General features: G+C 44.2%; 1 protein-coding gene across 8 annotated transcripts in view; it reads right to left on the minus strand.

The window, feature by feature from the left end:
* Positions 1-6,156, minus strand: part of VAV2 (vav guanine nucleotide exchange factor 2) — a 375,354-nt gene extending 369,198 nt beyond the window's left edge. For 3 of the 8 annotated variants that reach the window (XM_073599569.1, XM_073599567.1, XM_073599566.1), the window contains exon 1: positions 5,334-6,155. In XM_073599569.1, coding sequence (XP_073455670.1) covers positions 5,334-5,537 — 204 coding nt within the window. In that variant the 5' untranslated portion in view covers positions 5,538-6,155. Of the gene's footprint in view, positions 1-5,333 lie in introns of all 8 variants that reach the window. The other 5 variants (XM_073599570.1, XM_073599568.1, XM_073599571.1 and 2 more) reach the window with 3 other exon arrangements.
* Positions 6,157-12,374: the final 6,218 nt, after the last annotated feature.

The raw sequence follows: 12,374 nt of genomic DNA on the forward strand, positions 1-12,374 counted from the left end.
AACAAAATGTCTGTGATTCATCACTATTGTCACATAAGAGGACCTGTCACCAATACATGCTACAGGGAACCATTCTGAAAAACCTGAGTTGCTAGACCTATTATCAAAATGACTGCCACATTCTGACATCTACTAAAACTCCCACAGCCTGATATCATTATCAAGGCTTAAAGTGATTGTAAAGTTATGGGTTTTTTTTCAATAACAAACATGTTATACTTACCTGCTCTGTGTAATGGTTTTGCACAGATCGGCCACAAACCTTCTCTTCTGGGGTCCCCCGTTGGCTCCTCCTCCCAAGTGCCCCCATAGCAAGCCGCTTGCTATGGTGACACTTGTACGGGCTTAATCCTAAGCCAGCTGTGTGCACCTATTGACACACACAGCGTGGCTAGACTCTACCTCTCCCCCACGAGAGAGAGAGGGGGAGAGAGAATTGCTGCTGCTCTTAGGCATAGCGCTGAATCGAGATAGAACTCAGGTAAGTATTTAGATAGGGGGACGATGGAAAGTTTTTTACCTTAATGCAGAAAAAGGCATGAAATTGGCATTAAACCCAAACTCAAAAAAATCTAAATCAAAAATGTATTATATTGAAGCTTACCAATCAGATGCGGCATCATCTGTTTTTCTTTTTCTCCCCTCTGTATTTTTACCTGGTGATCTGGCCAGCAACACACTTCCTGTATTAGTGAGACACAACTCTGGAGGAACGAGCACAGGAGACAACTGAGGCATTTGGCACCCTTTGGGGGTGGGGGGGAGCAAGTACATGGTTTTAACAGGTACCCGATCCCACTTCCGGCTCACTTTGCTGCAGCGAACTGATGCAGAAGTTCAGCCCCTCTCCTCCTTCCCCCGCAGCCGACCCATTCACAGAGCGCAGCATGCTTTGCTCATGCGTAGTAGGGAACCGGCTGTGAAACCGCAAAGCTTCACTGATGGTTACCTTAGTGGAGATGGCGGCGGCAGCACCCGATTGAAAAAGCAGCTCGGGTGCCGACATCGCTGGATCCCTGGACAGGCAAGTACCCTAATGAAAAAAGTCAGCAGCTACAGTATTTGTAGCTGCTGACTTACTTTTTTTCTGAAGGAGCCTGGAGCTCCTCTTTAAGTGAGGTCAAACCTCCCTCTCCTGAACGGGGGAGAATCACGATCAGGAAAGGAATGTTTTTACCACGGGCTGCGGGAAAACGCAAAACGAATTGCGATTTGCATTTTTGACGCATTTTGCATTTTCTCGCAGCCACAGTCAGGGTAAACTAGTGTACATGTAGTCTTAGGTCGTTTGTCTCATCCTTGTAAACTGATACGTTCTACCGGAGAGCTTGGGCTTTTATGGAACAACAGACGAAAATAGAAGAAAACGAATGCAGCCATCACATCTACGAATTGGTAAGCTGCAATATAATAAATGTTTGCTTGTGTTTAATACTGCTTTAAGGTAAAAAAAAAAAAAAATTAAAATTATAACTAAAGGCAAATTTTTTTTAATTTTTGGATAGGGGGAAGACTGATTAGAATGTTTGTCAGTTTTTATTGCTGTCTGTGATCCCATTAAAGTGATACTAAAGTCTTGTTTTTTTTTTCCTTTAAAAACAACAAACATGTTATATTTACCTGCTTTGTGTAGTGGTTTTGCACAGAGCAGCATGGCTCCTCCTCTTCTTGGGTCCCTCTTCGGTTCTCCTGGCCCCTCCCTCCTGTCGTGTGGCCCCACAGGCAGGCAGCTTGCTATGGGGGCACTCGAGCCGAGCCACAGCTCCGTGTGTCCAGTCAGACACAGAGCCACGGTTCGGCCCCACCCCCCTCTCTCATTGGCTAACTGACTTTGATTGATAGCGTCAGGAGCCAATGGCGCTGCCAATCAGGAGGGAGAGTCCCGGACAGCCGAAGCACTCGTGGACATTGCTGGATCAAGAGGGGGCTCAGGTAAGCATTGGGGGGGGGGGGGTTGAGTGGAGCTACTGCACACTGAAGGTTTTTTTTATCTTAATACACAGAATACATTAAGGTAAAAAAAAACGACCTGCCTTTACAACCACTTCCCCTTCTCTATTTGTGCTGTTTATCATTATCACTGAAAGTGTAATTAAAACTGTCTCCTCCTCTTCTCGAGTGCCCCGTTGGAGAGACGCTCTTCCTCCGGGCACTCGTGCGGGTGCGCTCCCGTGTCCTGCTGCTGCGTCTATTGACAAAGACAGCAGGACTCGGCCCCGCCCCCCGGCTCCAGCATCATTGGATTTGATTGGCAGCAGAGGGAGCCAATGGCTGCGCTGCTATCAATCTATCCAATCAGGACCCAAGACACCGGCTGGAGCTTGTGTGCTCATGCCCGTTGCTGGAATAGAATGCACTAAGGTGAAAAACCCTGAGGGTTTACAACCTCTTTAAAATTGGAGTTCCAGTAGATTTTGTTTATTAAAAGTCAGCAGCTACAAAGAGTGTAGCTGCTGACTTTTAGGCCTCATGCACACTGGACGTTAAAATAACGATATAAAAACGTCAGTAGCTTTGCAGTGAGTTTTTCAACTTTTTTCAACGTTTTTGCAATATCGTTTTTTAGCGTTCTTTATTTGAAAAAAAAAAAAAAAAACATTTTATTTTTTTCAATGGATCAAAAACATTAAAAAACAGTGGTGAGCGACGTTTTTGAGCGTTTATCAGCGTTAGAGCATTTTTACAGCTGAAAAACATCTCTCAGAACCCACTAGTTTTGGGGGTTTTTTTAACTGCTCAAAAACGTTACTGCCCAAAACTGCTAATAATAGCCTATGTGTGCATGAACACATAGGATAACATGATGGAGAGTTTAACGACTGTAGAAAAAAAACGTCTACTGCCAAAAACAGCTGCTGTAAAAACGTCCAAAAACGTAGTGTGCATGAGGCCTTAATGTACAAACACTCACCTGTCCCACAATCTAGCCACCTGAACCACCAGTTCTCTCCCTCGCCGCTCCTCTGCAATACAAGTATGGGCACCCAGCTGTGACAGCTGGCAGCTTCACACCCGGATGTGCACTGAGCTTCCTCAATGGCTGGGCAATATTCTTGGACCTGAAACGTGTTCCAGAAGATTGCAGGGAGGGAGAAGGAGAGGAGAACTTCCACTTGAGTCGCCTGGACGACTCGAGCAGAAGTGGGAGCTGGGTACCTGTCAAAACAACAGGGGGTATAAACCTCCCTTACTCTATCCAAAATTTTAAAAACATACTTTAAGCTTTTGCAACTACTTAAGAAAAATAAAATCCACTTTTTGATACAACCAGTATCAGGGCCTGGGTCACTTCATAGCAATTTGTTGCATTTTTTCTTTACTCTAGTCATTTTTTTTTTATCAAGTATAATTGTTTTATCTTATGACTTGGGGGTCTCCTAAGAGGGACATATTATTAGGGGCAAAGCAACTTAAATGGCTGTGAGACCAGTGAGTGGTTCTCATTGCCCGGTGGCACTGCACACAAAAAGTACACAAAAAGTTTGAAGCCCATACACACTATCAGATTTTCTGCTGATTTTTGTCTTCAGATTTACCAAAACCATGTAGTGCAAGGGCCTGCCTGATTGCATACAAATTGAAACTCCTAAGGTTTGACCTCATATTATATGGTTTTGGTAAATCTGCAGGAAAAAAAATCAGCAGAAAATCTGATAGTGTGTATGGGGCTTAAGGAAAAAGGTCATTCATGGGGGAAGAGGCGTTAATTCTCAATGCAGTGACTTGGGAAATGTTTATTTCTTGCTCTAACCCACTGATGCTCTATACTCTGCTTCTTCTGCCAAGTGTACTTCCAGTAACCCCCACTCCTATCGGAAGCCTCCTCAAGAACCACACGCAGGAGACCAAAATATATCACCACAGCGCTGTGGGTGTGGCTACCTGTTCCATGTCTGCGGTAACTATGTCAATGTCTGTTTGATGCCAAAACTTCAGGATCAAGCTAAGCAGAGACAGACAGACAATCAAAAGGAAAATCAAACACCCTGACAGAGGCAGTATTGTGAATGATCAGAATTCCAGCATCGGCTTCATATCTATGATCAGCCATCAACCAACTGCTGTAGTCATCTTCGCCCTTTGCCTGTCCAATAAAAAGCAAACCGAATAGTAAAAAGGAGCAAAGTGCACCTTATCGTTTCTGCCACATAAAGTGCACCTGTCACCATGAAGAATTATGTAGGCTGCCATTGATGACCTCTTTTTTTTTTTGGGTAATGCTAGTTGGCTAGCTGTCTCTGGCTTCTATATTTACAAAATCACTGACCCAGAATAAGCATGCAGAGAGTGAAGTCTGGTAATCTGCAACACAGAAAGTAGCCATGTGATCGGTATAACAGCCACACACCTAGCATTTTCAGAAGAACGAGTCAGCAATGGCTCCCTCCATATTTCTTTCAGCATAAGTTTCATTTAATAGAGCCACAAACCATTCTGTATAAATTATTGAAAAGCGGCAGATCAAAAAATAAATCAATAAAACTTGATGTGACGCAAGGAGTTAAACCACAAGGCCCAGCCAGGCATGGAGCCCCCAGGCCCACGGGCAGCAGCTGCCCGACAAAAGGATGCAAAATGCAATGCTTGTGCCACAGGACCAACCTAACAGCCAATCTTAATTCTGTGCACAGCGCTGTCATTCCCTGGGCACCCCTCACTGGCAAACCAGCCAACCAGGGATGATTAAACCCAAAACCGCCTGGCCTCCACAATGACAGGTCAGCACGTAATAAACTGCTAATTAAAACAATAAAATAATCCTAATGAAAGATAGGCAGCCAAAGAGATGTCATGAGCGACCGAAATTCCATATGCTACAATGACATTCTATGTTACCGAAGGGGAGTCTCTCAGGAGCAATACAGCGCTGTGGCAGCATCTGCTGCGCACAGCGATGGGCAGCACTGCCACCCGGCATTAACCCCTAAAGCGCTGTGTAACACTCACCGAAACAATGATATAAAGCTAAACAATGTGCTGCTGGGCATACAGTACGATACAATAGTAAAAACCTGGCACAAACCATTAACAAATCAGACATGTGTGCCAACCTAAGCGTAGAAACACTACAGGTGAGCAATTACCCTCCGACAATCACACAGCGGCTTGTTTAGACAGAAACATGGAAGGTGTAAATTCTGCATTGTGACACAGGCCAGTTTGTAAGATGGCACGAGCGTGTACCCTGCGGGCAGAGGTGCCATGTGGCAGAATGGGACACAAAGCTTAATCTGCATATACTCTACAAAGAAAAATAAAAGCCATTTCTCCATTAGGTAGGGGGTAAAGCATCTCCTTTTGCATTCTTTACCACCCAATAGATGCCCCATTACCTGTGACATCTGAGGGCGGAAATTGATGTCCTTGAGGTCGATAGATCCGGGGGACAAGTTGTGAAGAAGCTGGCACAGCAGGACCCCATCGCGGAGAGCTTGGGCCAGATCGAAGACCACCGCCGAGGGCAAAACTACCCTGTGGTTGGGGGGCAGAACTTTGCAGTCTATCAGCCAGCGGCCACATTGTCTCCATTCCTCCATGGCGAAGGGGGTGAGAGGGGCAAATTCCAGGGCCAAGGAGCGGCACCTCTGGGTCAGGCTGCAGCCGGGGTCATAGCAGGAAGAAGGTGCAATGTGCCCAATGTATTGGTGTTAGGTGCCCCCCTCTACCCTCCCCCAGTATGTGTGTGTCAGTGCTGGGTGCCCACTGTGTTCAGTGGAAGAAGGTGCCCAGTGTGTGTGTCAGTGCTGAATGTACAGTGCTGGGTGCCCAGTGTGTGTAGAGGGGGAAGGTGCCCAGTGTGTGTAGAGGGGGAAGGTGCCCAGTGTGTGTAGAGGGGGAAGGTGCCCAGTGTGTGTAGAGGGGGAAGGTGCACACTGTGTGCTGGCTGATAGATTAACCTTTGCACTGTACAATGCTGACAGCACTTCCTTGAGGTACAGACTGGGGGCAGCCAGGGGCTCCTCTCTGGGTTATGTGCACAGCTCAGCTCCTTTCATCTTCTTCCTCATGCATTGTCCATCCAGGGGCCAAAGACACACAACAAAGGGCCCCAGCTCTCCTCTTCTGCCTCTCCCGGAGCTTCACTCTCCTCCAGTGCGCGCCCCCGCCCGCCTCTCTGAAGCAGCGCGCTCCTGGGGTTGATCCCGAGAGTGGGCGGGGCTGATCCCGGGAACGGAGGCGTGGCCTGGGCAGGGACAGACGTTCAGCTGCAATGCTGCTACATTGATATATATTGTTACCTTCAGAGGAAATGGGGACAATTGTATGACAATCAGATCGTGTGTGTACGAGGCCAGTGAGTGGCGCTCTCTGCATGTCCTCCAGACATTCTAAGATTATTGATAATATCATTTATACGATACAGAGAGAAATGATCACAGCCCTGTGCTGGCTCCTTTTATTTTCTCATCTATATAGAACAGATCTGTGATGGAGATTACTGTTATCGTGTTTCACTTGTATGTGGAGTCAGGACCCCCTGCTGGCTTACCAGGCTGCATTCACACTTTTGCATTTTGTAAATGTGCACAAGTTTGCACGCATTACAAAACACGCAAAAACTGCCTGTGACGCTTGCGTTACCATTCATTGTTGGCAGCACCCCAAACGCAGGCAAAAAAAAAAAAACACTTAAAGCTCAGACATGTGCATTACAAAAAAAAATTGTTTCGATTCGTTAATCTAGTTAACTGTGTAACGTTAGAATTCAACTGAAGTTCGTTTTGATCCTAAATTTGGACGAATTTCGTTTTTTTTATTCTGAGCATTCGGTAAAATTTGTTTATATTGTAATCCGGGTATTCCGATATATCCGAATCTCTGAATAAGGAAAATTAGTCTGAATATTAACTCGGAACAAAACAAACCGCACATGTCTAGCATGAGCAACTTTGCCGTGTGTAGGCTTAAAGTGGAGTTCCACCCGCTTTTACAACTCTTCAGCATCCCTCACTAAACTGTGCACTGTAAACAAATTGGATATTTTTAAATTTTTTTTCTCAGCACCTACTGTATATCTGATGTATTCATTTTTCACTTCCTCCTTCCTGGCCACGGCCCATCGCATCATTTCCTGTTTGCAATACTTTCTGGGAAGTGGCGGCAACTTCCTCTGACACTGCCGTTGCTATAGAAACCTGACTTGAAACCTATTACACTGCTTGTGCTGCACTGAGCATGTGCGAGATCTGCAAGGGATCTGCAAGAGATCTGCAATGAGATCCAGGAAGAAATACAGTCTGGCTTCAGATGCCCACACTTAAGATGGCCACGGCCTGCTGTAAGTTTATAAAATAACAAACTACTGCTATAAACTAACGAAACAGACCTTAATTTACAGACTAACTTTACTAGAATACATTAAGCTTGTTTATTATAGGGGTATTTTTATTTAAAATTCGGCTGGAACACCACTTTAAATACTCCCCATATGCATGTGATCTCTATCCCCATGACTAAGCTCTTTGGGCGGAGCAAAATGCCTTGGATGCATGGCACAGTCGGAGTTCAGGCTGAGGTTTCCACTATGTTCACCTCCATAGGATTCCTCAGATGTGTGGGCATCAAGGGATCACCCCTTTCCCTTTGCTGTCTGTAGGGGAGCCCATTGAAATCAATGTGTGGCGCAAAAACACACAAAAATGCAGCACCGCCATGTGGCAGAAAGGGACACAAAGACTAATCTGCATAAATTCTACAAAGAAGAAAAATAAAAGGCATTTATCCATTGACTATGGGTAAGCATCCCCTCTTTGCATTATTTACCACCCAAAAGATGCCCATTACCTGTGACATCTGAGGGCGGAAATTGAGGTTGATAGATCCAGGGGATAAGTTGTGGAGGAGCTGGCACAGCAGAACCCCATCGTGGACAGCTTGGGCCAAATCGAAGACCACTGCTGAGGGCAAGACTACCCTGTGGTTGGGGGGCACAATCAGAGTCCAGGCTAAGGTTGCCACTCTGTTCACCTCCATAGGATTTCTCACATGTGCGGCATCAGGTATCACCCCTTTCCTTTTTGCCATGCGTAAGGCAGCCCATTGAAATCAATGTGTAGCGCAAAAATGAAGTGCAGCTTTGCGCGTGTTCTCAAATGCTAATGCACTCTTCCCAACACAACAATGAGGAATGTCACCAGCACACCATGGGTCTCCAAAAATGGGTCCAAAGATTTATTCACTGATCACAACGTTACAACAAACAGCAACGTTTTGGATCCTCGCAGGACCCCTGATGAAGGGGTCCTGCGAGACTCCAAAACGTTGCCATTGGCTGTAACGATGTGATCGTGGAATAAAGCTTTGAACCCATTTTTTGGAGACCCATGGTGTGCTGGAGACAAAACGTTAGGGTCTGGTTCACACCTATGCATTTTTTATTGCTTTTTGTAGAAAAGCAATACAGTCCATTAAACATGGTTTCCTATGTTCACATCTATGCTTTTATTCAGCTGCTACATTTTTGGAAAGGGTTAGGGACTGTTTTTTAAAAGCAAAATGGTGCGTTATTGCTTCAGTAGACTTCAGTGGAGAAGCTGCGGAAAAGCATGTAGTGCGTTTTGCCACGATTTTTTAATCCACTCAACAGCAAATTGGCAGAAACGTAAAAAAAGCATCAAGAAATGCAAAACGCATTAAAAATCACACAAAAAATGCATCTAAAATCGTGTGAAAAATGCAAAATGCATTGTAGAAATGGATCAAAAGCAGACTGCATAGGTGTGAACCACGTCTTAATGTGAATGCAGCCTTATTCTCTTTTTCTTTTCTTTTTTTTTTGGGGGGGGGGGCATTTGTGTTAGTAGAGGTGACTGGGGGGTATTTGTGCTATGAGGGGAACTTTGGAGGGGGAAGGGGGATTTGTGCTCAGGGGGATTTGGAGTAGTGGGGGAGAGGATTTGTGCTCAGAGAGGACATTTTATGGTAGAGGATTTGTGCTAGGAGGGGGAAATTTTTTTTGGGGGGGAGAAAATTTATGCTGGAAGCATACGGGGAGAGAGAGGATTTGACCTGGGGAGAATGGGGGGCAAAGACTTGTGCTGGGAAGGAGGGAATTTCATTAAAGGGATAGATTTGTACTGGCATACACAATAGTGCTCATTTTTTTTTTTTTGTGGGGGGGGGGGGGATTTTTGCTGACACATAATGCACATAAATCTTAGGGGGGGGGGGGGCAAATTGGCATATTCGCCCTGGATTCTAGATGATCTTGTCCTGGCATTGGTAGGCAGAGGGCGATCCACCTTGATCACGGCATCATCAAAGGGGTTTAGAAATAGCAGGAGCCACAACCTATGCTGCAGAAGGGAGTCACAGGTCATGGAGGGGGCACTTTGGTCTTCTCTCCCTGGGTACCTCCTTTGCCCTGTGCCAGGCTCAAACAGAATTTTACCTCTCACACTCGTTTGTGCCACAATCTCAGATCAGTCAGTTGTCAATATTGTCATCCCTTCTCTGATAGAATTTAATTTGAGAAATAGAGTTTGATCTTATATTAGTTGAAGGCGTAATAAACTTTCAGTGTTTTTTTTTTTTTAGTTTAGGGCCCTGTTCTCTCATACTGCAGTGACCTGAATTGTACTGCACTGGAACAATCGTTCTCTATAGGTCCTGTTTACACCACAATGCTGGTATCATGTGCGGCGGAGCACGTCAAAAGGCTACATGTATTCATCTTAATGCAATGCATGTAAATGCACATCAACACAATTCAAATCTATTGAGGAAAAAAAAAAATACTTTTTATTATTTTGTCTCTTACAGGGATCCATATGGCAGCCATCCTAAAGAGAAGAAGAGAATGTGCCATGGAAAGCTGGCTAGTGAGATGTCTCAATGGCAGGGTCTATAGACATAAATGAGTGACATCATAAATACTGCTATTAGGTCCAAAACTGTCCTTTATTCTCACGTTGTGTGAGCAATGGATGCACTTAATAGCGCCATTTGGCTTGCCCCAACCACCTCCCCCTCAATACACCTAGTGCAAACACAACGATTAGGACTGTTACGTGAGACATCCCATTCAGTGTTGCCAACCTCCCGCAGAATTTTTTCACTGACAAAACATGGAACATTTACTGACAATTTTGTTACTGACACCCTGAAAAATGACAGAACTCCTAAAAAAACTTACATAATTGGTATTTAAACAGTATAAACACAATATAGAAACACTGACCATACCCTTAGCAAGTCATTTTACTTAAAAAGTCAACCCAGCATGACAAATTATCAGCCCCAGATATTTTCAAACATTTGTAAAAATCACTGATTTTTACAAACTGTCCGTGTAAATTTCCTGATGATTGGCAAACCTGACCCTGTTTGGTCATGCCTCTCCACAATAAAAACGTGTTTGCCTCTCTCTCTGTCTCTTAATATTTTTCCACCTTCTCTCTCATTCCTTCTCTCAACCCATAAACAGGATAAAGATGTGATGACAGAGGACAAAACCGTGCATGAATACGTCGATGGAAGGCAAAACACATCCATTTTTCGAGCATTTTAATGCACGTTTATGTGTGAACAGGCCCCAATTTATTGAGCTAAAAAAAAAAAACATTCCCCATTAAACTATTTGGTGAAGTTCTTATTTCAGCACTTAACTTCAGCACATTCACTTGACTGGGTATATGTAAGGGATTACAACGACTTTAAATCTGCTAGTGCGAGTAATTGTACACTCTCCCCAAATTGACAATGCTGCTGTCCAAAGGTGTCTCCACTGCTCCTTCATTTAAACTGAAGACAACCTAGGACAGGACGTATGTTACTGACCAGATCACCGGGTGAACATAGAGGAGAAAAAAAACAGAAAAATTAAAACGAATGTAGCTACCGCATTTAAGGATCGCCTTCTTCTCTCTTTCCATCACCCATCCGAGGATATCCATTGAGTGCGGGAGAGAGTTTGACTGTGGCTAGTTTACCTGTGTTCCTGGAGGCTGTGACAACGACCGGAAGCTCGTCCCCGTTATACAGTTCCACCATTGATTGGTACACGCTCGATTCGGCCCATTGGGGGCCGCAACTTCAGGTGAGAGGTTTGGGGGGGAAATGATCGATGCATTCCGGAACTTGATTGGATCGATACACTGATTATCAAATACTGGCCGCTACAGTGTTTTGCCCACTGCACTTGCACTTTCTCATCATTTCTAGAAGACTTGCACCGTGCTGTTATCGGGAGTCGCACGCTACCATTTTTTGAACTGCACTTTGCGTTTTTTTGGACTTCATCTTTTAGTGTATGTTGTATTAGTTCACCCGTATTTTTACACGTTCGTATTTACTTATATATTGCACTTGCACTTTTATCACCTGTACTAGAATTTTTGGGTTGCTATTAAGAGTCGCACTGTGGGATAATTTTTTCTGAATTGCATATTTTTATTTGATTATATGAGTATGTTACCAATACTAGGAGTTTACACATTTCTTATACCTATTGTATATTATTGCTTTATATGCACATTGCACTTTCACCAGTGAGGTCACTATATTTTTTTGCACAATATCTTTGCTATTGCTACTTACCTGATTATTGCACGCTTTATTGAGGATTTTCTGGATTCAGTTACATTTATTTATTATATTTAGTATTGATTTATATCATTAGCCTTTGTATTGTAGATGAGGTAGCGCCACATATATATTTATTTTATATTTCAGCACTTGCAGTTTACAACTTACAATGCTACTGGCTCCTGCTCTCTCAGAGCTGCTTCCCTGAACTTCTGGGCTTTGCAGGAAAAGTATTAACGCCATCGGACATTCCAACAACAAAACTGTGGATTTTCTTTTTCCGAAGGATGTTGGCTTAAACTTGTCTTGCATACACACGGTCACACAAATGTTGTTGGAAGTTCCAAACGTCAATGAAGTTCAATAGCCACTGCGGCTCTTCTGCTTGATTCCGAGCATGCGTGGAATTTTGTGCGTCGGAATTGTGGACACACACTCGGAATTTCCGACAAGTGTTGTTGTCGGAAAATTTGAGAACCTGCTCTCAAACATTTTTTGGTGGAAATTCCACCAACAAATGTTCTATGGAGCATAAACACGGTCGGAGATTCTGACAACAAGCTCACAACCAACATTTTCAGTCAGAAAATCCTATCGCGTGTACGAGGCAGAACAGTGGAGTCTCCATTCAGTTTGTTAGCTTGGAGAAGGAAGTGGGAAGGAGGAAAGAGGAGCAGAGGAGTGTTTCTATTGATGAACACAGTGTAGTGAGACACAACTTTAGTCCCTGCATGCCAGGCTCCATAGGAAGCTGCAAGAGAAAACTTGGGGCATCAGTCATATCACCAGATTAAACTGGAATGGGGCAAGGATTAAAATGATTAGTGACTTAAATCAGCTGCTGAAAG

This window comes from Aquarana catesbeiana, linkage group LG09 (genome assembly GCF_042186555.1).
Source record: "Aquarana catesbeiana isolate 2022-GZ linkage group LG09, ASM4218655v1, whole genome shotgun sequence".
NCBI lineage: Eukaryota > Metazoa > Chordata > Amphibia > Anura > Ranidae > Aquarana > Aquarana catesbeiana.